Source organism: Zeus faber (assembly GCF_960531495.2).
Source record: "Zeus faber genome assembly, chromosome: 5".
Taxonomy (NCBI): domain Eukaryota; kingdom Metazoa; phylum Chordata; class Actinopteri; order Zeiformes; family Zeidae; genus Zeus; species Zeus faber.
The window spans coordinates 8,774,859-8,799,184 of NC_137192.1; the positions used below are offsets into that span (position 1 = coordinate 8,774,859).

Sequence of the window (24,326 nt, forward strand, 5' to 3'; positions counted from 1 at the left end):
GGCAGTCGCTCGTTACCCGGCCGGGAGGTCACCGGGTTTCGATCACCTTGTTTTCAACATGTAACTACGTGGAACTGGAGAGTGTCGTACGGAGCACTTTATGAACGTCGTAAGCCTTAATACCCCGGGAAATCACCAACGGAGAACACGGTGACGTGTGAGGGGATGGACGGAGTGTGACGTCCAAAACCCTGAACTGGTAGAACGCAGCGTGTGGGAGTGCTTTTCAAGGTCCGACCGACCAAAACCGGGCCGTGATGTCCGCTTCTTTATAGCCTGTAAATAGATTGTATCGATTTATCCGAAGCACCTACTCCCCTACTAACAACAATATAATATTTTAACTAACGACTTATGAATTACCCATTCACGGTGGCAAAGACAGCGTGAGGACCACTGGATTAGATTAAAAAAAACAACAACAACAACAACCATGGAAAGCTTACGTAGCAAAGGACTGCTTGAGTGGCGGCAGGAGCAGGCCTCCAGCCAAACCACTGAAAAAATGTTGCGTATGAAAGTTCATTCTCGTTCTGTTATTTGTATCAGATGTCATTCAAATCCATTGGATTGTTTATTTTATTTTTTATTTTTCCATTTCTCGGTTCCATTTGTTATCGCAGTAGACACGTGATCAGAGTATTGAATGTTAAAATATGTAATGGTATTTTCACGACTTTTTTTTGGTCGTACGTTTATTAGATTGTGTGATTTCCTCGATTGGACTTTTTTTTTTTTTTTTTTCCTGGCCATGTTGGACTCATTTGAATGTATTATTATTATTATTATTATTATTTTTAAATCTGTGTGTGTGGAAAGTCTGAAATGCTTGTTATTTTCCAACTGAAATACTAACTGTAGCGTCGTGTTCATATCCATTCAGTATCCTCGAGAGATTGGCTCTTGCAACTGTAAAACCTGATAACAATGACCAAACTGCTGTGCACTGGGGGTCGTAATGTATTTTTCATATAATGTGCTACGTAAAGACGAAAAATAAAAAAAACATCAATTTAGCTCGCAAAGCAAACCTATTCAAACGTATTGTCTATTTATGAACCTGTACCATTTTTGTAGCCATTTAGCTCTGTTGTCACTGAGTTGCCAATAAACATTAAAAGCATTTTTTTTCTTTTTTAGTTGTATGACTTTTATTGATATTCTTCTTTTAATTTTTTTTTTTTTTAACTTTAAGATATTTCTTCCAACTTGGTTCATCATCTTTGGCTTTTTCATAAACAGGCCTCTGAATAATAGGCTACATGCTCGGCCGACTTTGTATATGTGGGATTCATACCTTAATTCAAGTAAATATAGCAAAACAATTTTAAAATAAAAGTGCAATTATTTCACAATGTGTTTCACTATTGTTTAAAACTCATTTTATTACTCAAATAAATACAATACATGATATTTATGTTAGTGATGTATAATTTCATAATGAATTGAATGAATGGATTTCATAATTTCACTCAATCAAAGGCTAATTTTAACACAAAATAAAACAGATATAGATCAGTTGTATATAATGCATAAATATTTGCTTTCAAATGAAGAAAATATCAAAATGATGTCTGAAGACGTGAGCCAACTTTAAGAAAGATTATTGATCTATAATTATTGTTAATATTTATCTATATTTCTAACTATTTATCTGACTTGATAAATACAAATAAAAAGGTCCGCCTTTCCCACTGGAGAAGCGTGTTGATATGCTATGGTCCAGTGGGCTCCAGTGTCACGCCACGTTGTTTCCACTGCTCGCACACAACCCCCAAACCGGGACGACACCGCGACCACATTTAGCCTCGAGAAAACACGGATTTAAAGTGCTGTCCGCGGAGGTAAGTGGGATAACGAGCCTGTAATAACGTGTTTGGGACTAATACAGCCTTCACCCCCGCAGCACGTGTCGAGGCTTATACCTCCCGTGAGTCCGGGAAGTCCGACAAATATGTAACGTACTTTTAAACCCTATTATAAACGTGTAAACCCATGCGACTGGCGACTCAGTGACTTTAGTTCGCTGGACATTGCACATATATTAGCTTAACGTGTAATTAAATGGGTTAAATAGGCTTAACCGGGCTATCTAGAGTGCGCGGTGTTAGCTAAAGATGGCTCTGTCAACCTGTATTAGGTCGAAAAGGAATTAGACTCATATCATAGCATTTGATTTCAGACCGCGTTCTGTTTCCACGCCGTCATGGGCTGCGAGCTGCGGCTGGGACACTTTCAGGGGCTATTTACGTTGACGTGCCATTCAACGGAACCACGCAGGCCAAAAATAAATACACACTGGCCCCTTTGAAATGGCAAGACTCAAACCACTGCTCTATTGGGTTAATTTAGCAAATGGAGAACGTGTTGCCTCCCACACAGCTGATCACTTTCCCCGAAGACCAAGAAGTGAAAGGCACCAACAGGGAATTTGATAAAGAAGCGTAGCTAGTTGTGGTCAGTCAATCGGTCAATATATATTAACATTTACAGAAAGGAACAGCACACACAGATGGAGAAATAACCCTATCACCTTAAGCGATCCACTGAAAAACAAACAAATCTTTTGAGAAAAGAAAGTGGCCGTCTTAGAGCAAAGACAATGGTAAACCTGAAGGTTTTGAATGAAATTCTGGGACTGATAGTATAACTGTGCAGTGGATTACCGCTTTAATTGCAATTCTTTAAGTGGGCCTTGATCCGAATACCCTTGTGTTGCAGGTTCACGTGTGAGAAACACGGTCACCCAGACAGTGTCAGACTGAACTCCGCAACATGTCTTCCTCCTACGCCGCTGCCATATCAGCGCTGTCCCTCAGCCCGGTCGGTGCCTCCAGTCCGCCGGCCGAACCCGAGCCTCCTCCTGCTCCGGACACGGAGGTGAGTTTGAAACCCGTCCTCAGCGCGACCGCACTCCATCTTACCCCGCGGCCTCCAAAAGCGCCCCCAACTACTTCACCCGAACCTTTGGGACCTGATGATGAGCTACAGGAAAACTTAGTGGATTACTGCATAGGTAAGCTGCTCCCTTTAAATAAAAAGTAACACAATAAAGCTAAAATAAATAACACCCATGTGGAAGCCAAAGCGAGTTGACTTGGGCCTGGGCGTTGCGTTTGTAGGAGGCTATTGCTACGTGGAAATTGGGGAGATCTTCATTGATCGTTACCAGGTGGTTAAGAAGTTGGGATGGGGTCACTTCTCCACCGTGTGGCTTTGCTGGGATATGGTGTGAGTACAGCCACAACACCAACCTTTTTACTGTAACTGTCGACCTTTTCTTAAAGCAGCTTTGCACCGCGGTGGTTTTTGTACAGGAGTGGACGCTTCGTGGCCCTGAAGGTGGTGAAGAGCGCCCCGGTTTTCACAGAGACGGCTCTGGACGAGATCACGCTTCTGAAATGCGTCAGTGTTCCCTTCTCCTTGTTATTATCTGCCACAAGTCAGCTGATGACTTCACAATTTCATATTGTTTAACTTTTATCACAATATTGAAATTGACATAGAAATCGCCAACAGCAAACATGCAGCTTGAGCACTGTAATTGCATCGGAACTTAATCAAGACAAATGCCCAAACAAGCATCTAGTGGAGGTGAAGAAGGAAAATAAGTTAAATTTGATTTTAATCTGCCTGTTTCATATTGGCAAATGAAAAAGTTATGTTTTCGACTGCTGGCTTAACGTATTAAGCCAATGTCTGTTTGACTTGAGTTTACTTGTGATCAGCATTAACCATCATTTTGTAACTTGCCTTATTTAATGGGACACGTAAGAAAGTTTCAGCTTTGTCTACAAACAATTTTAACTTTGAACTATAAACTTTAAGTGCGATAACCAACTGGACTTCCCTCACAGGGTTACAATCGCTCTTTCAGGAAGCTCTCTTATTTGTTTCAAACTGATTTTGTCCAGAATTGGACACCATCCAAAATTCAAGGTTGGAATAAGACAATCTCTTCTTCTTTTGGCTGCTCCAGAATAAGACAATATAAAGAAGTATAATTAGAAGGTTTAATTTATTTCATAAGGATCCCCATTAGCTACTACCCACATACCCAATTAGCGGCTACGCTTCCTGAAGTCCACAAATTATGAGATTACATGACAGTAATCAGACAACAGTGGTGGAGCGAAAGATTGATTACTAAAAATAAAAACAAGAAAAAATTGATAAATAGGATTTGGTCGTACCCTGTGGTAAATACAAAGGAATACAGTGAATAAAATAACCTAATCCACCCTATACCTTGATTAATTTCTCTCAGTGCAAAGGATGTCAATAGGAAAGTAAAAAAGAAAAAAACATAGGAAAAACAATACAACAACTACAAAATACACACGTTTGCCGACACCAACTTGAAGTCAAAACAAAGTACTATAGTTCAATGGGTCCATGAGCCTATGAAGGAGTTCTTCCTTCTGTTGCTTTTTATAGACCTTGGCCGTCGGACAGAGATGTCAATAAGTGCTATGTGGACAACAGCCACAATGAAGCTTGTCACCTTCACAATAGAATCGAGTCGGGTCTTGCCCCGGCCATTCAAACTGCCAAATCAAGTGCAAAGGTTCAAACAGATTCAGAGTCCGCATATTGGCATCTACATTAGAAGCATTTTGTTTCATGAGCAGCCGTACACCACTGTTCAAAGCCCTCAAACACTGGGTGGAGTGTTCCTGTGATGAAACAGTGATCACCGGGTCTATCTCGGCCCAGATTCCCACAGTCATCTCTGAAAAAGAATGTACAAAAGTACAAAAGAGGGGACTGGATTTAGCTCCGCAGGGAGCCGGTGTAAAAGAGCAGCGTTCCGTAGATAAAACGCCATTAATCCTCACTTTCTGGGGGTTTTTGTGTTTTAAAAAAAGTCTGCAATCCACCCAACTAAATTAGAATGAATCGAGATTAAAGTCACGTAAAAGTTTGTTTGCTAAAATCTGTGGCCGTATTGTGTATTGTGAAATCAGTATCAGAGTTCAGAGTTTTTAGGTAGGCTTCTCAAATGGCGACTTTGGGGCCACATTCAGCTCCCTAGGTGACCTGCTCTCGGGCACTCACACTATGATGGCCTATATAACTTTGTCTGAAATATTATCTGCCTCTGGTCCGCTAATGGATTTGCTTTTGCAGAGTAAATATTTAACCCATTGTCAGTCAAACAATATACTGGCTCGGCCATTAACGCCCATAATCACTTCATTACACCCATCAAAGGAAGTAGACCCATCGAGTTTCAGATAAAATAATTAAATGAGGAGGATTCAGTGGGAGGGGAGCTCGGTCCCCGTCGCACTTTAAACCATCAATTCTCATTGACTTTTTTTCTCCGCCTTTTTTGGCCTGCCTTCAAGTCATCTCACACGGTTCCTAAATTATTGCTCCTTGCATTTTCTCTCCATTATTTTGTGAGAGAGGTGCCTATGTAAAATGGTTGATGTTTCTCCTTTGATTAATTTGGTGACCCACAGCTTACCCTGCAGTTGGACACAGTTTTGCTTCCTTGTTTGGAACATTCTTAATATATTTCTTAATATAGCCCCATAAGAACTGTCCGATCAGTGCTAAAAACAACAGTAGGAGAACCAGGTTCTCATAACAATACTGGTTTATCATAACAAGGTTTATCATAACAAGGTTTATCATAACAATACTGCAATACTGCAATACTGCAATACTACAATACTGTACATAGATTTTGTTACAATTCATATTTTACAACTAACCCTCAACTAACCCTCATGTGGAGTTTTGAACCAATATTTAGGAAACATAGTCCACAAATCGCCCAAGGCCTCGCAGTCCCTGCTGCCATCTCTGCTGACCCACTCTGGGGGTCGGGCACCTCGGGTCGGAATTACTGTTGTAATAATAATTTCCATCTGTACTTAATCTTTTTAAAAGCTCTTTATTTCGGCGAGGAGTCCAGTGTATCTGTCAGATAAACATACTGGGAGTCTCATTGTTGTTGCATAATATGATGAACAATATAATCTAATTGTTTTCAGAACATTTGATGAATCTGAAGCAAAATCAGAATGAGTTCCCCCCAAAAACATTTTTATATACATTAATTTGTCATGGTGAGGAGTGGTGCATTTCTCTACAGACAATCAGCATAAGAAACCAACAGACGAATAGAAAGAATAATATTTATTGATAATAATAATTCATAATAATAAATATAGCTGTAGGCAGCAATATGCGGGGACCATTTTAGTCATGCTAGGTACCTATTACAGGTTTCGGAGACACAGAATTGGATACAACAACATATAAACTGCTTTTTCCTGTAGGCCAGGCCTATGTGTTATGATGAAATGAGATGAATTTATGCATGATTTATTTAACCATTTAATTGTAAAAAGAAAAACCTTCACTCACAGTCGAATATTTACTGATTGATTTAACTTGAAGCCTTGTAATTTTTAGAATATGAAAATTAACATTCAGAAATATGCAGTGTTTGAGCAGAAATGCGTTTTTTTTTTTTTTTTAACTGTTGCACGTATACGTCCACATACATGGAGCGCTGCTCCATGTGCTCAGGGACAGCTTGGCGCTCATTAAATTAAAAAAAGGTAAAAAAAAAGCAAAGGCGCAGTGTTCTGGAAGAGGCTCCGTCCAAACTGAACATTTTTAGACCACGAACTGGCTGCCAGTTCCCAGTGGACTGCCAGGTGTGTTTAGTTTCAAATGTAAACATGCCCATTCATTCAATTGCAGGGTGTCACCATGAGATAGGGCTGTACCCGACGCGAAAACAGTGTGTTCTTATTTTATTTCACGTCTCCTTATGAAGGTTCCTCATCCTTAGGAACGAAACCGTGCATAATGGTGAGACTTTCTCCGTGACTCTCTCCCCAATCACCCCCCCCCCCCCCCCATGCGTTATGTGGAGAAAATAATCCTTACGAGTCTACGAGTCATGTGCCGGTCTTCCGTGCCCCGTCCCCACACTGTTTTTAGTTGTTTTATTTGGAGGAACGGGGCTCGGCTCTCCATGTCGCTCTCCGCCATCAGGGCACACAGAGAGCCGTGTCCGGGTGTGGATTTCGATTCACACATAAAAATATATTTATGATTCCCCTTATTTATAATTCCTCATTAAAAATGTTATCCCTGTGCATGTTTTAAGCTTCTATCTGTTTTATCCTGTTGTTGTTATTGCAACACTGACTGGGAAAAAAACCCCAAAAACATGACTGCTCGACTTAAAGAATCGCAGTCGACTGACAGGTTTCCGACTGATGTTTCAACTCGTCAACTTTCAGGGAGCTGCTCTACCATGAGATGGCGCTAACTACACAAAAACACATTCACATAATAAGAGAGAGATTTCAGTGGACCTGAGATATTGACCTTTGAACCCTGACCAGGAGTGACCAAAGTTCAGCCTTTTTTGTCATATGAATGAGAACAGGTCTATATGCTTCTGAGATCTAATCATGTTCCACAGCTTTTTAATTTAAAAATAAAAGCTATTCTTCTACTTTTTTATAGCTTTTGTTGTCATGTCACTCAAACTAGGTCTATATAATTATAGTTTCAAGTTTATTGTCAAATACTTAATAATACCATGCAAGAATCATTACGAGTTATGAGATTCTTAGTCTCAGAGCCAACTCAACTTTACATAATAAGTAAAATAAGGCCATAGTAGTGATTAAAATTAAATGGTATTTAAAAACAACATTTAAACAGTATTCAAACTGTATTAAAAAACTGTATTTAAAAAATCTAAAATGCAAAGAAGTTGTGTAGCATACATAATATAAAAGTATTTACCTAAAAGAAAGATAAAGTCATATAGTGAATAATAATAATAGTGATAGTCAGCTTGATAGTGGACATCTTAAATAGTTGTGGGTTGCAGCAATACAGTGTCATACTTAATGGTAAGATAGACACAGTGTTGTAAGGCAAACACTGCAATGTACTACGAAGAGGGAAGACAATGAAATACTTGATACATTAAAATGACAGTGGTAGACGATGTAAGCAGCCGTTTTCCTTCTTTCTTAAGTGGCCAATTGGGTGTGTGGATTTATAGAACCTAGTCTTTGGCCTTTGGTCTTTTGATTTCAAAATAAATGTCTTTGATCTATCAAATTTTATTTGACTTAAAATAATTGTGTAGTATCACAACAAATTTAATCACAATACTTAATGTATCGCAAAACTCCCGATATCACGATAATATCATATCATAAGGTCTCAGATGATTCCCATTTATATAATGTGTACTGTGTTCACATTATATTATAGGCACCAGGAAGTCAAAGAGCTTTATTATCAAATGCACAGTATGGCACAGGGATATTCAATGAAATTCTTGCCCCCACTGGCAAGAATATTTCCCAATATTAATTATATTCCCTGCTGGCACACAGCAGCGCCTGCTTAAATGTGGCTATTATCTCAGAGTTAACAAACTGATATTCAGATAAAAAAAAAATTAACAACAATGAAACTATAAAATAATAAAAATCAATAAATAAAAGTGAATAAAATAAACACCAGGGACATAATAATAATTTGTACAACCAAAAACTAGGCTAACCAGTGAATGGATCCTTCTGAACACTCAAGATTGTTTTACTGTTAACACAGTTTTTACTTCATTTTTTTTGTTTTTGTTTACAAATTAATTTAATTGGCTTTTTTTTAGTTCTATTGATTAGTCTTTTGATTGATTCATTGCCAACTCTTAAATTAATCACCAACTATTTTGATAATCAATTCATTGTTTTGAGTCATTTTTAAGAAATCTTGGGACAGAAGTCAAGTCAAACTTTATTTATAAATCGCATTTCATACCAGGGCAACACAATGTGCTTTACAGAGAAATACAACCAAAGAAAATATATGAAATGTCTGTGCAACCATAAGAACAGTCCGTGCAGAATAAACAAATCTCCCAGTATACAGAACACACACAGAAATCTCACAACATACAGAACACACACACACGCACACACACTCACACACACACACACACCTCTCTCAGGCATAGATACAGAAAGCAGCCTCCCCTGCTTTAGAGTTAGTACAAGTGATGGTTAAAAGACCACTGCCCATGGACCTGAGCTCTTGCTGGTTTGTATATAATGAGCATATACTATTTTATATACTGAGGTGCAAGGCCATTTAGAGCTTTATATACAAGAATACAAGAATATACAGAATCTTAAAGATCAAAGTTCAAAGTGTACTTTATTGTCAATCGTACCATGCAACACGTAATTACACAGAGGATCAAAATTGCGTTTCCCCATACTACAAATGTGCAGTAATATTTGTAACACACAACATATAACATGAAAGTGCAAAAAGACAACTACAATAGACACAACAACACAACAAGACTAAGGATAGTCTTAATATACTCAAGAAGTCAAATGAGGTATGTTATTTAGGTAATAAGGTGCAGTACAAAGCTAGCAGCAAGAGGATACATATGTATTGTAAAAATGTAAATATTGTGCAGTCAGTTGGTCTTTGTGGGTTTCGTTTTCATGTTGTGTTTGGTGAGTTTAGTAGTCTGATGGCCTTTGGAAAAAAGCTGTTCCTGAATCTGGTGGTATTGCACCGCATGCTGCGGTACCGCTTGCCAGAAGGTAGGAGGGTGAACAGTTTGTGTGCTGGGTGGGTGTGGTCCTTAATGATATTGGTGGCTCTCTTGCTGCAGCGAGACGGGTACAGGTCCTGGATGGATGGTTGTGCTGTTTTGGTGATCTTCTCTGCTGTCCTCACCACTCTTTGTAGGGCTTTCTGGTCAGCAGCAGAGCAGCTGCCATACCAGACCGAGAGGCTGCTGGTAAGAATGCTCTCAATAGCACCCCTGTAGAAGGTGGTGAGGGCAGAAGGGGGGAGGTCAGCTCTCCTCATCTGGCGAAGGAAGTAGAGGCGTTGCTGTGCCTTCTTTACTAGGGAGGTGGTGTTGATTGACTATGTCAGGTCGTCTGTGATGTGCACCCCCAGGAACTTGGTGCTCTTCACAGACTCCACTGCACTGCCATTGATGGTGAGTGGGATGTGTGGTGGGTGTTTCTTTCTGAAGTCCACAGTTATTGCTTTTGTCTTGTTTGCATTGAGGTGTAGATTATTGTTGTCACACCAGTTGATGAGTTGATGTACCTCCTCTCTGTAGGCTGAGTCGTTGTCGTCACTGATGAGGCCCACAACTGTTGTGTCATCTGCAAACTTAATGAAGTGGTTCGAGTTGTATCTGGCACAACAGTCATGCGTCGCCAGTGTGAACAGCAGAGGGGACAACACACATCCTTGGGGGACTCCAGTGTTCACAGTGATGGTCTCTGAGGAGTTTTTGCCAACTCTTACTGTCTGTGGTCTATCAGTAAGGAAGTCAGTAGCCAGTTGCAGAGTTGGGTGCTGATGCCTATTTCGCTAAGTTTATTCACCAGGTGTTGGGGGATGACTGTGATGAAGGCGGAACTGAAGTCAATGAACAGTATCCGCACGTAACTGTTTTTGTTTTCCAGATGAGCCAGGCATAGGTGGAGTGCTGTTGCTATGGCATCATCAGTGGAGCGATTGGGACGGTATGCAAACTGGAATGGATCAAGTGTAGTGAGGAGACTGGATGTTATGTGGGCCATCTTTCAAGGCACTTCATCATGATGGGCGTGAGTGCTATGGGTCGGTAGTTGTTCAGTGTTGAGGCTGGGGATTTCTTGGGTAGCGGTATGATGGTGGTGGCTTTGAAGCATGTTGGTATGAAGCTGTTGTAGATATCCGTGAGAACATCTGTAAGTTGGTCAGCACAGTCTCTGAGCACACGCCCCGGTATGTTGTCAGGACCTGCAGCTTTTCTGGGGTTCACCTTGAGTAGGGTCTTCCGCACATCAGCACGGTCCAGGTGAAGTGTTACATTGTCCGGGTAGGTCCGGGCTTTTGTTGGTGTGGTGGTGTTGTTTTCCTCAAACCGGCTGGAGAATGTGTTAAGTGTGTTGAGGAAGTCTGTGTTGTCCTCGCACAGTGGGGGTGTTGGCCTGTAACTTGTGACTGACTGGATGCCTTGCCACAAGCGACTGGAGTCTTTTGTGTCTGTAAAGTGTGATTGGATTTTCTGTCCATAGGCACGCTTGGCTGTTCTTACGCCCCGGTTCAAGTTGACCCTAGCAGCTCTGAGGGCGTCCTTGTCCCCGGACTTGAAGGCAGCGTTCCGTGTTCTCAGGAGTGCACGTACCTCCCTGGTGAACCAGGGTTTGTCATTGGCTCTTGTAGTGATGTTTTTGATGACGGTCACATCGTCCATGCATTTGTGTATATAGCCTGTCACAGACTCAGTATCTTAAAATCAATTCTAGTTTTAACGGAGCCAATGTAAAGATCTAAGAACAGGTGTGATGTGTTCAAACTTTTTAGTCCCAGTGAGAACGCATGCAGCTGCATTTTGGGTCTGCTTTTGACAGGAAGCCTCTTAATTTTGAAATATTTTTTAATAGTAGTAATGTTTTAATGGTAGAAAGCTGATTTTGTGATGTAATTGATATGTCTCTTAAAATTTAGATCGCCGTCTATTATTTCACCCAGATTTCTGGCTTCATTTTTGCTCTCTAAAGACAGAGAACGGAGATTTTCTGTCTCTGAGCCTTTGCACCAAAGATGAGTATCTGTTTTATCTTTGTTCAGTTGTAAAAAGTACGTCAATATCATTAATACACTGAGTGAGGGAGTGTAAGGGGTGTAGATCATCAGAAGATAGGGATATAAACAGTTATGAATCATCTGCATTATTATAGTAATTTATTTTGTGGGTTTTTTATAATATGTGCAAGTGGGAGCATATAGAGATGAAACAACAATGGCAGCACTGCGATCCAGGAGCAGAAGAACGGATAGTTTTTGAGAATGAGTGTTATATGTGGATCATTCACAACTTTGATAAGTTGAAGAGAGCTGTAATTTCTAATACCTAATTTTCTAAGCAGTTAAAAACAGTAAAAAAAAATGTGATAGGGAGAGGGTCCAAGCAGCAGGTGGAGGACCTGAGCTGACCAACAATATTGTCTAGTTTTTCTATGTCTAAAGGGACAAAGTGAGACATGGCAGTAGTCATAATACTGGAGAACTGGAGGGTAGGTTCATTTCTGGATGTTGAGGCACTAATATTCTGTCTGATTGCTATAATTTTGTTGTTGAAAAATGAGGTGAATTCTTCACATTTTTCAGTGGAGAGCATCTCTGATGTTGTTGTAGAAGGTGGATTAATAAGTCGATCAGCAGTGGAGAAAAGCACTCAATTAATGATTTTAGAAAAGAAAGACTGTCTGGCCTGTTTGATTTCTATGTTGTATTGATTGAGTCTATCCCTGTAAATTTCATGGTGAACCTGAAGTTTTGTCTTTCTCCACTCTCATTCTGCCTGGCGACACTCTTCAGCTGCCTATCAACAGCTCTGTTTCTCCAGGGGGCTTTTTGTTTTTCTGTGTTTTTAGTTTTAACAAGTGCAATGTTGTAAATAATATTTTGTATTTTTGAGTTTAAGTTGTTCCCAGGATCCTCAGCTGGTGATGCCATGAACAACTGTAACTAATTTACAGTTCACTTAAAGGTTTCAATGGTATTATTGTTAATGATGCGTTTTTTTTAATTGTTCAGGTCCCTGTTGTAAAGAAAAAGCAGACACATCAAAACATATGCAACAGTAATCTAAAAAAGCAACATCCATGACACATGGTACAGTGATATCAAGTCCTTTTGATATGACTAAGGCCAGCGTATGCCCCTTATTGTGGGTGGGCCCAGAAACATGCTGAGTGAGGTCAAATGCCTCCAATAGGCTCATGAAGTTTTGAGCATCTGTGTCTGTTTGATTGTTAACATGAATATTAAAATCACCTGAGATAATTATACAGTCATAAAAGTGGAGACTTTGGACAAGAGCTCAGAGAATTCATCAAGAAAGCCACATTTAAATTTTGGTGGCCGATTCACAGTAATGATTTAAATGGGAGCGCTGCAGTTTATAGATATAGCAAGTTGGTCAAAAGACCTGAATTCCCTGAGGGGGATTTCCTTGCAGCTATAACTATCAGAGAAAACAGTAGCTATTCCACCGCCTCTCTTATCAGCTCTAGTGGTTTGGATGAATTTGAAATTAGGAGGTGCTGTCTCAATGAGTGCAACTGTGCCATTTCTGTCCAGCCAGGTCTCAGTCAGTAGAGTGAAATCCAGGTGATGGTTACTTATAAGGTCATTAACTAAAAATGACTTCTTCGTAAGCGACCTGATAGAGCCATTTTTATTGTTCTATGTGTGTGGCTTTGTGGGGCACTGATAGTTAAAGTCCGAACAGGTAATAAAATGTCTAGAATACTGTATGTTACAGGGAAGTTTTTGGATCTATGGTTTATAATTACAGGAATTTGTAAAGCAAAGGACAGTCATTAATGTTAGTAGAGTGGATCAGACTCACCAAACATCAGTAGTGAAGAGGCCCTTTCAACGTAAGTTCCATGTTCATGGCGAGGAGATGTGATCCGTGAAAGTTTGGACGTACTCCATCTCATTTGAAGAGGTTTGGCCCGTTTAAGAGTAAATTGAGTAAAATAAAAGGAGTAAACTGAAAATCGTTTTCCTCCTCTATAGAGAACCCCCCCATAGGCAGGATGGGAATTTTCACCTCTTAGTAGGGTTGATTGCACCATTGGAATGTGGAATTTTTCGTCAGTTGGTTTGAGTTTGCCTATGTTTGGATTAGGTGTGGAGGCTTCTAGACCTGAGGATGACACACCCATTAAGTGCTAATTATAAAAGTGGTTTATATCCATTAGAGATTCAGTACTCAAGATTTTTATTGTCACACCGGTTGTACAAGTACACTCGTGTGAAATTCTTAGGCCGGGAGGCTCCATTACATATAATTATAAAAAGCAAAAAGTATAACAGCAATAAAAGGTGTAAAAGCAAAGAGTATAGCAGCAATAAATATAAAAAGCAGTAAGAAGGTGCATATACAATCAATTGTCAATAAATAATCATATTGCACAGATGGTTAGATTACATTTGTGTGTTGTGTGCATGCGTGGGGAGCGGAGTAAAATGTGTACCTGTGCATTAGTTTTCGTTCGGAAGAGCAATGGGGATCGACAGATACTAAAAATATACTTCAAATTATTTCCATAAAATAAAATAAAATAAATAAATAAATAAAGTACACTCATGGCGCAGCGCTGTTGGAGACATTTTTTGGGGGGGAAAATGGAGCTGCCACTGAACTTGTAGGACATTGTCCACTCTTAGGTGTTAGAGCAGTTACCAGAACTGTCAAGGGACCATTGGTACAAAATCAGGAGAGGGATCGATGAGAGCCCCCACAAGGTCGACCCAGAGAGGCCGTGCTTTGTTTTTTTTGTAGTAGCTGATTGTAAATGTCAATAAAAAATGTAAACAATGCCTTTTTACTGTCTCTCAAGCTGCTTTCGCACATGCCCAGAAATTATCTGGATATTACCTGGAGGAGCTGTATGTGTGAACGCAAATGTCCGAATCAGCTGACCCGGACATTAACCAGACTTTACCCAGCCAGCTCCCTTGTACAAAGTCAAATAAACTACGAATAAACCAATAATGTTGATTTAAAATCAGAGATTTATATGTTCCGTTCCAAAACATGTACATTTTTCATTGAACAAACGCAACAACTTTGAACCTCCTGGTGGACAGATAAAGCATTGCAACTCAACCAACCAGAGATGTTCAGCACTGCAAGCCCCGCCCCAAAAGTTCCTATACTTTTGAAAAGTACTACCCCCTGAGCAGGGACTTTTTTGTTTCTGGGACTTTGAATTTAATTCAGACTCTGGTCCCTGCGGTGGAAACGCATTCCTCCAAAGGTTCCTAGTTCCTGGGGAAAGTTCCTGCAGTGGAAACGTGGTTGTGGTTGTTAGTGGAGGTTTTAATGTTGTGGCTGATCGGTGTATAACATCAAATGATGATGTCACAAGACGCTCCTTAAACTACTCAAGATACACCGACATTCTTCAACTTCCGGTAAATTTTTAACGGTTTTATACAAATTGCTGCTCGAAATGTACATCGTCATTGATCAAACTTGAACCACAAGATGTCTGAAACGCCCCGGTTCCAATGAAACCACAACCAAGTCTGTTGTTGTATACTGTATACTGCGGTTGCTGTGTTTCAGATACTTTTAGCCCGAAAATGCCAAGAACATTAATAATAAATATAGGGAAGGCAGCAATACATGGGTACAGTTTTTTCGTTTTTGGTATGTGTTACATTTTTTTGTTTTTTGTGAAATTAATCAAAATTTACTGAACTTATAAACATTATGTAGTGACATTCATGTAATTCCACGAATCAAACTGTCATGACATTATGTATGTCATGACATTACGCCATAGATAATTGTTTTATTAAACAGTTGTCCAAAACAGCTGGACAAAATAATCAAATAAATATCACAGTATTTGTAATGATCACGCAACAAATAATGACTATATTATTAAAATGGCAATCTTAAGTAAAAGAAAAATAGACAACTTGTATGAAATTGTCAGAGTAGGCAGTGTTTATAAACATGTTATATGTAGTTGATTAACTAAGAAAAACAATGTTTGAGAAATAATAATAAAATCAAAGAGTTTGACACTTGGATTACATTTTCAATTAGTTATTTCACAGCTTCTATTTTTCTGACACCTCGCTGGATCTTGAACACATCACTCAGTCGCACATTTCAGTGGATTCGACTTGACGTGGTTACGAGTTTTTGTGGATTACTTTTTTGTGTATTTTTCATTACTCCGGCAAAGTTATGTGGACCACAGAGATAAAATATCAATCAGACAGATCTACAGACATCTACCAGGTAAGAAAGTACTTAAGAAAGTAAATACTGTATATACATAAACCCATAGTTGGTAACGTCGAATCACAACAGAGCGATGGAGTCTACACCCTACACTGGACACGGTCCGAATGGACATCCTAAACAGGAATCTGTACATTTATAGTAAAATATGACAAATAACCTTAAGAACTTGAACTTGCATGATGATATAAGGCATCTGTCATAAGGCATCTGGCAGTTTCGCCTGCCACACACCACCCGAGTGGCATTTTCAGGGCCTTCCGGCACAGACACAGACGGGGTTGCTGACACACAAGTTTGTGTGTTCGTGCGGTGGGTGTTCGTAGCGTCTGCTGATGTTGTGTTCCAGATAGTTTTAGATTTAAAAATTCACAGAATTTTTCCGGTACAATATCAATAGCAAATAGTGGAACAAAATCAGAGCAAAAACAATAAGGTTATAGCCCTAGGGGCTGTTCCCCTAATAATAATGAAATAACCAAGCACATATACGGAAATAGCCAAAATATGAGAATATAGAGAAAAGACACAATGTGCAATTCTGTGCACTATAGTTTTCCTTGCCACACAGACAACAATGACTGTTTGTTGATGCATACTTTGTTCAGTGTTCTCCCCCCCCATCAGGTGAGGGACAGCGACCCTAAAGACTCCAAACGGGAAAAAGTCGTCCAGCTCATCGATGACTTTAGGACCACCGGACAGAATGGAGAGCGTATCCTTTGGACTCTCAAAGATCCATCCGTATTGTCTCAAAGTGAACACGATTCCCAAGTTGGTTGTATTTGCCGCAGCTTTCAAGCTATTACTTAGTTTTTAGTACGTTGCGTCTCTTTTCGTTTGGCACGAGGGATGAAGTGTGTGCTCAATGTAATTATCAGAGTGCTTCCTTGATTTGGCTGTGGACTCAGACGTTTGCATGGTTCTGGAGGTGCTGGGCCACCAGCTGCTAAAGTGGATCATAAAATCCAACTACAGCGGCCTCCCCCTGCCCTGCGTCAAGAGCATCCTCCGACAGGTGCCCTCCCATCCGAAACACCACACATTAAAATACTGAAACCTTTATTGTATTCATCATTTTGTGACCAGAACGACAGTGTAATTTGACTATATTTCTATCCCGTATTGCAGGTTCTCCAGGGCTTGGACTACTTGCACACAAAGTGCAAGATCATCCATACAGACATCAAACCAGAGAACATCCTTTTGAGAGTGGATGAGGTTTACATTCGGGAGCTGGCAGCCGACACCAAGCTCTGGCAGCTTCCGGTGTCCCCCAACGCTCTCCATGCCTCCCCACGTAAGTGGAGCCGCCCATATAATTGTGTGGCATTTATAGCTGTCCAATTTCTGCAGTTTAATACAAACAAATGTTAGAAAATGTAAATAAAAAGTTGCACAGTAAGTCACTCAGTAAAAAGATTTGTTAAATTTTCAGACTCTTCGTTCGTTTTATTCGGTGCACGGTAAGCGATGGAGGACTTCCTGTGAACAATGGACGAGAGTCTGAAGAGTCGAACAAAACGAATGAACAACTCTTGCTGAAGTGACTCCCGACTCCTGAGTTGTTAAAAAGATTTGTTTGCTACGAACGAATGGTTCGCTAAGAAAACAAATGGAGTCTTTGCTAGTCCTACATCACTAATAATGATTGGATATTTGCATCTTTTAACTACTCACTAATCAATACTGACAGCAAATGTCTCTGTAACATTTTCATTTGATTTCTCAACCTTTTCCAGGGAATAGCAGCCCAGGAGAGAAACAGGTATGGAACTTTAAACATGTGTTTTCTTGTGACAAAGTATAATTAAAGTCCCTGTAAACAAAAATAAATGTGTTCTGAGTTCGTCACACCACAGAAAAATATGTTATTGACTACACAGCCAAAAAAAAATTGCGATTAGTGATTACCAAGTAAAAAATACAAGGCAGTTGTTGCTTTTGTAACATGTATAATGTGTTCAGAAACAAATCACTGAGTTCACTTTACAGGGACTTCAATAGTTTTGTGCCCGAGCCACAACTTATGGTCCCTGTCAAAAATGTTTTTTTGCCTTGTATTGTTTTCATTTATCAGTGTTTAATGTGCTGTTACCTAATGATTTGTGTCTCTTGGACCCTCTTGTGATGACCTCCACAGAGTTTCTCCAGTCTGCTGGGGAAGTTGACCGGGGCTTTCCAAACACTGGGGGTGTGGGTAAGATGGCTCTCGCATTCTGCCTACAAACCTTTGTCTCTTCTGCCGACCTTAAAGGACCGTAATGGTGTCACATCATGTTTTAGCCCTTCTACTAGTCCACACACACATTTAACACACATTACCCCTCACCATCTATAATTAAAATGCAATTTTCTCAAAATTCTCTAATCTGAGCTTTTCATATTTAATACAATAATAATAATTAAGACAGGTTTTAAGGAATGTTGAGAGCTGAGAAACATGACATCTCGCACCCCAAGCTCACTTCAGGCCCCATCTGCTCCTGTAGACCGGCAGGGTCTCCAGGAGCCGGAGCACCAGGCGGACCGGGAAGCAGAAGAGGCGACGGGGAGAGAGGGGGAAATGCCACGTGTCCTTTTCAGACGCTGCTGCTCCCCCTGCCTCCCCCAGGAGCCCCTGCCTCTCGAAAGCCGGCAGCCCAAGCAACACCTTCAGCCGGCAGACCCTCCTACAGGAGGAGGAAGTGGTCGCCACCCCACTGGAGGAACGGCACTGCCAAAATGCCCCCGACTTTCCTGTGTCCTCAGCCGTGCTGGCGTCGAAACACGGAGTCGCGGAAAGAAACGGACAGATGTTGTTGCCTCCTTCTCCTTCACATGGTCAGCCTGTTATTTTGTTTTTTGTTGTTGTTTTTTTAACATCCCCTCCTATTGGTAATGTAACAGCATGGAAGTATCTACAGGATTTCATTGGTTGCCAGCTCTGCACATTTTTGCACCATTAATTGTTCGTTGAAACGGCTTCGGATAGATCGTTGGATAGATTAGATGAAAACATTCCCGCTGTAATCTGGTGGTGGTGGTGGTGGTGATGATGGTGTTGGGTGTAGCAGGTGGAGGTCCTGTTGAATCGGAGGTGCTGGTAAACCTGCTGAAAGCGCAGAACGCTGATAAAATCTTCATCAAGATCGCCGACCTCGGGAACGCCTGCTGGGTGGTGAGTCACCACTCAGACACTGAATAATTCACATCTAAGTGGTTTAAATCCAGAGTTTCAGACATTTGTAAAATATCAAAAGTACTTTGGTAAACATTTTTGTCAAATTGTACTGTGAGAAAATGCATACCATGGAATATCATTGGACGTACTTTCACAGTATTTCTTCACAGAAATTCAATAACATTTCTAGTTTAAAGCTAAAGTAAAAAGACTTCCTCAAAACGTTTCACATTTCTCACACCTCTGGGCCCCTCACAGGTCCACCTCTCGCCAGGGAATTTTCTGTTAATTAGCAATCTCAGGAATTCATAAACCACGTGACCTGTGTGAAAGGAGTCTGTAGGGGAGCCAATAGGATTTTCCCGGAGGTTCTCCGACAACAAAAACAACACTTTAATGTCCACCTCATGGTCTATTTCCATCTTCAGTCAGACCAGCGATGAGCACACAGATAGAAGCTTGGCTGGCTCACAGAATATTGTGTTTTTTTTCATTTAGAGGAAAAAAGAGAGGAAATAAATACATTCTCCTTTGTGTCTTTGAATAAGGATGAGATATTTTAATATTGCTTATCCACGCAAAATGAGTCACAGCTTGTATCCATCAACCATGTTTATTATGAACCAAGAGGAATCGAGGAATATGACTCCCTCGTGTATCGATGTCCATTGCAGATAAGCCTTTATTAAAAAGGGCAAATATATATATATATATATATATAAACTTGTAAAAATTATCCTTTATTATTATGATTATTATTATGATTATTATTATGATTATTATGATTATTATTATTATTATTATTATTATTATTATTATTATTATTATTATTATTATTATTATCACCTTAATAATATAATTCATTATTAATTATCTTATTATAAATGTAATTAAAATTATAATTAATTATTAGCCCAGATTTTTTTATATGAGATACCAACCAGATACCAACTATTCATGATAAATAACTATTTTATGATTAAACATGGTCTTCTGGGTGGTAATACTCTGGAAAAGGTAATATTAGTAGCATTACTAATATTAGTTCAAGTTCAAGTTTAAGAGATAATTTGTTAAATACATGGTATTAGCACATTGCTATGGCAGACTTGCCAACCTGCAGGAATTTTGGAATTTTATACTGAAACTGGGTGACCATCCCGGATTCGATTTTATTGGAACTCAGGGACAGTTTCATGTTCTTTTAATGTTCCATAGTGAATAATGAACAATAATAAACACAGTGTCAAAATCAGCAATCTCACGATTGTGATAACTGAAAATTGCAGCAGTAGTCTGTATGTGCAGCTGTCCAATCACGTGAGCGTGATCAGATCACGGGATGTATTTGTCATTGGCGTCCAGCAGATCGGAAATTTGAATCTGCAGGTCAGACTTTTGGAAAATCTGAAATTGGAATCAGCCAAGAAAATCTGTGCATCTCTAGTTGGTAAACATGTTGGATAACTTTACAAGATGATGCATTTCAAGGTGTATATTCTAATGATATCATTGTGTATACTGTCTGTAGTTAGCCGTAGTATCTCACATACAATGTGATTATCCTCGTTATTAGACGGCTACGGTGTGAAAAATCTGATGGAGTCATTTAGCTGCAATAATTTCACCGCCATGGACACTCCCTGTTTCACTGTTGTGGTCCTCACAATATTTTTCCAAGGTTGGCAGGTGGGTTTTGGTAAAGGCTATGTTTTGTCTTTCTTGTCCTTATAGCACAAGCATTTCACCGAGGACATCCAGACATGTCAGTACCGCTCCATCGAGGTTCTGCTCGGCGCCGACTACGGCACGCCTGCCGACATCTGGAGCGTTGCCTGCATGGTGAGTGTAGCGGGCCCCATCCAAATACCAGAGCATTCACTGACATGCTTATTCAGCTTGTCTTCTCACCTTCACGTCACATTGTCTTTATTTCATGTCACGTCACATTATTTGATTGGCCCCTGTTCTTCACACTGTGTCACTTCACGTCAAGCCGCCGCACGTCAACTCACTTTACGGTCCTGGATCACATCGCTATTCCGCACAAATTTTGTTTTCGTTCCGTCTTCCGCAGGCATTTGAGATGGCCACGGGGGAGTATCTGTTCGAGCCCCAAGCTGGTGATACGTTCTCTCAGGCAGAAGGTGGGATGTGACAGCTGTGTGCGCTGCTCCTCATGTTTTCAGTTCAGTTCATTTTATTTATACTTAATGTGCTTAATGCGCAATATGTCTTCATGTGTCCCATCAGATCACATCGCTCACATCATAGAGCTGCTGGGACCCATTCCGTCCAAGTTTGCTCTCTCAGGGAGGAACTCAAAGCGATTTTTCAACCCTAAAGGTAACAAGTATAATGTACATAATAGTTATTCATTCATGATGTCCCGCCAACAATCATGCCATTGTGGTCATCTGTTTAAAGGAAAATGTTCTTAACTTCTTAGTAATTCAGAAGGCGCCATGAACAGGATTTAATACAGTTTCTAATTTTTTAGCAGAGCTGCCACAGTTATTACATAATCGCCGGAATTATTTGAGCTCACTGCGATCGTTTTGTAAAACCAAACTTCAGGGTCGTTTTAAGCTGATGTTGATGTTGACATTTGAATTTGGTGAGTTTAAATCAGTTACTACCTGATTTTTTATGTTGTAATGTTCAATATCAGTAGATAGCGCGTTTATAATAGGACAACATGTCATTATAACAGTATTAAAAGCTTATACTATGATGGTGACAAAATCGACGTAAAAGACAATTAAATCACAATTATTTATATGACAATTAATTGTCTATAACTATAATTTTTTGATCGTGACAGTTTTATATTTAATCTTAATTCAAACGACAGTGTATGTTAATCAAACAACCCCTTCCCGCTCCTGCCCTGATTCAAAGACATAGTGAGACAATCTTGATAACTCCATTTGTAAGGAGTTAGTGAGAGATAATGTCAGATAACCATTATCGCAAAATAATCCCCTTCAGAGTGATACAAGACCGTTCCGCTATTTGCCATAATAATCGTTTGGCTGCACAGTATCACACCTACTACACGGCTACTTACTAAATTATCTTAAACACTGAGGCAGAATATTCATTTGAAAAGATTTTTTAACTGGTATTCGTAGTTAAAGAGCTTCCACTAACACTCCAGCAACGTAGCCAACTATTCACCCTACAAAAAGAACTTTGCCCTACATACAAATATTTACTGTGATTGATATGAAATTGGACATTCTTCTCTTCAAGTCTTCCATTTTAGTTTGTATGTGTCGTCACAAGATGTCGCTGCTAGCTAATGTTATCATGAACATGTACGTACAGTATGTAGAGTGATACAAGGGATGTGAATCTAGGGGAAAAAGTGGTTGCCAGTGACAGTGTTCATTATTAACAGACAGTGGTGTTTTACTGTGGGTTTTTTTTTATCTCTCAACGTATTTTCAAAGCCGAGTTTGATTTATAAATAGTAGATAATTGTAAAACCGTGGCGTTAAATATTCCGGTTAGATTAAATGGGGAACACTTACCGAGACGCTGAACAGCACGAACGCTGATCGATGGTTTCCTTTAAAGTGACCGTCCAGGTGAAGATCATTCCTCCATAGTCCATGTGATGTGAAGTCACAATGTGAAACTGTTTTGGTAGACTTCAACTTTTAAATTGTACGTGTTTTATACACACACACCTGGATTCAATGTTGTGTAAGCGGCGTAACACGCAAATAAGAAAGCTGACGTCACTTCTGTAAACAAGATGAGAAGCCCTTGGAAAACTTTGAAGGTGATTATCTCAGAAACACAGTTTGCCGCACCCCCGTCATTAACAAGCCATAGCTTTAAAAAATATTTGCTTGATTAACACAAGTGACACCTTGTTTTGAAGCTCTGATTCTCCACTTTCAAATGACGTGAAAAGAAAAAAAAGTGCAATGGCATAAAAAGTACCTTTTTTCTGCGGTGGGTCACATTTTAAAAGCCTTAAAAAAAAAACGTTATTAAACGTGATTTTACAGTGTCATTATCATCACCATTCGGATGCCCCTCGCCCCCCTCCAGGACACCTGCGGCACATCTCGAAGCTGAAGCCATGGAGCCTGTGTGAGATCCTGCAGGATAAGTACGAGTGGCCGCGGGAGCAGGCCGTCCAGTTCAGCGCCTTCCTCTCCACCATGCTGGAGCTCCTTCCAGAGAAACGGGCCACAGCTGCCCAGTGTCTGAAGCACCCGTGGATCACTTCCTAGCCAGACAAGCCGTGTTTCCACTGCGTCACGTCCGGCGTGTCACCGCCAGGCTAAGCAGCCTCTGGGGCGTCCCCGATTACAATAATAGTCTCTGATTCCTAATCAGGGCTCGTTCACCGGGGGAGTGACAATTGCTTGGTAATCTGAGGCCAGTTTTTTTTTTTTTTTACTGCCACAGCTCTGAATAATAGCTGAAGAGCAGGGGGTTTTACGTTTCTAACGGGTTTATGTAAGAGCTTAATGTCAATTCTTGATTCACTCAGGTCGTTTGTTCTTAAAAGTATTTTAAAGGAAGTTTGAGATTAAGCCACATAATGTCATTTGTGCCATCAACTCGGACGCGAGTAATACGATCTGGAGTTCTCAATAAACCAACATATAATAATGTTAATTTATTTGTTTATTTATTGGTACTCCAATTTGTACCTTTTGAGAAAATCCTATTCCTTGCACTACTGTGAAAGATTAAAAAGAAAGAAAAAAAAAACGTCTGAAGTGTGAGGCATGGCTTTATTGTGGAATGCTGGAGATATACTGCTTGTATTTATTATAATAATAATAATAATAATAATAATAATAACAATAATAATATAATAAGTAGTGTAAACATAAAATGGAATAATATACTCAAAGGCTATTTTTCAAAAAGCCTTAAACAACATGTAGAATGTGCACTGCTAGCAGCACTTTAGTGGCATAATCTACAATTAAATACATGAAAAATGTAGGACAAAGTTAGAACAAAAACTCCCCTGCGCTTCCTGCTATTTTTGATAAACGTCTGTGTGTGTGTGTGTGTGTGTGTGTGTGTGCGTGTGTGTGCGCGTGTGTCTGTGTGTGTGTTTGTGTGTGTTTGTGTGTGTGTGTTGCCCGTGTGCCTCTGACCGGGGAGCCGTGCCGGTCAGCGGCCGTGTTGAGCATTCATATCATGCTCGCAGTAACTCGGCGCGGGGGAAGGGAAGGCAGATGAGGGAGGAGTTTAGATTCAGTGCGAGCCTGAACATTCTGCGTGTGTGTGTGCTCGAGCGTGTGGTATTTTGTGTGTTTGTGT

The 24,326-nt window shown here is 40.0% G+C and overlaps 1 protein-coding gene across 4 annotated transcripts; it reads left to right on the forward strand.

The window, feature by feature from the left end:
• The first annotated feature begins 1,720 nt into the window (after positions 1–1,720).
• LOC307229973 (SRSF protein kinase 3-like) lies at positions 1,721–24,268 on the forward strand. Of its 4 annotated transcripts, none has more exons than XM_080000117.1 (15): positions 1,721–1,844; positions 2,722–3,016; positions 3,123–3,231; positions 3,318–3,405; positions 16,490–16,577; positions 16,774–16,880; positions 16,994–17,162; positions 17,605–17,630; positions 18,006–18,062; positions 18,355–18,685; positions 18,916–19,022; positions 20,760–20,867; positions 21,103–21,172; positions 21,279–21,371; positions 23,091–24,268. In XM_080000117.1, the coding sequence occupies exons 2-15, from the start codon at positions 2,776–2,778 to the stop codon at positions 23,273–23,275; spliced, it is 1,779 nt and encodes a 592-aa protein (XP_079856243.1). In that variant the 5' UTR covers positions 1,721–1,844; positions 2,722–2,775; the 3' UTR covers positions 23,276–24,268. The 4 variants fall into 4 exon arrangements, with proteins under 4 accessions (XP_079856243.1, XP_079856246.1, XP_079856245.1 ...); XM_080000120.1 differs by having other exon boundaries at positions 18,919–19,022; XM_080000119.1 differs by lacking the exon at positions 1,721–1,844 and adding an exon at positions 2,437–2,457.
• The last annotated feature ends 58 nt before the right edge of the window (positions 24,269–24,326 follow it).

What these genes read in the sequence shown, in the direction of transcription:
- LOC307229973 (XM_080000117.1), top strand. Translation starts at nt 2,776, where the DNA reads ATGTCTTCCTCCTACGCCGCTGCCATATCAGCGCTGTCCCTCAGCCCG. An exon ending in TCAAGAGCATCCTCCGACAG is followed by an intron (nt 16,881 to 16,993) that starts GTGCCCTCCCAT and finishes CCCGTATTGCAG; the next exon opens with GTTCTCCAGGGCTTGGACTA. An exon ending in GCGATTTTTCAACCCTAAAG is followed by an intron (nt 21,372 to 23,090) that starts GTAACAAGTATA and finishes GCCCCCCTCCAG; the next exon opens with GACACCTGCGGCACATCTCG.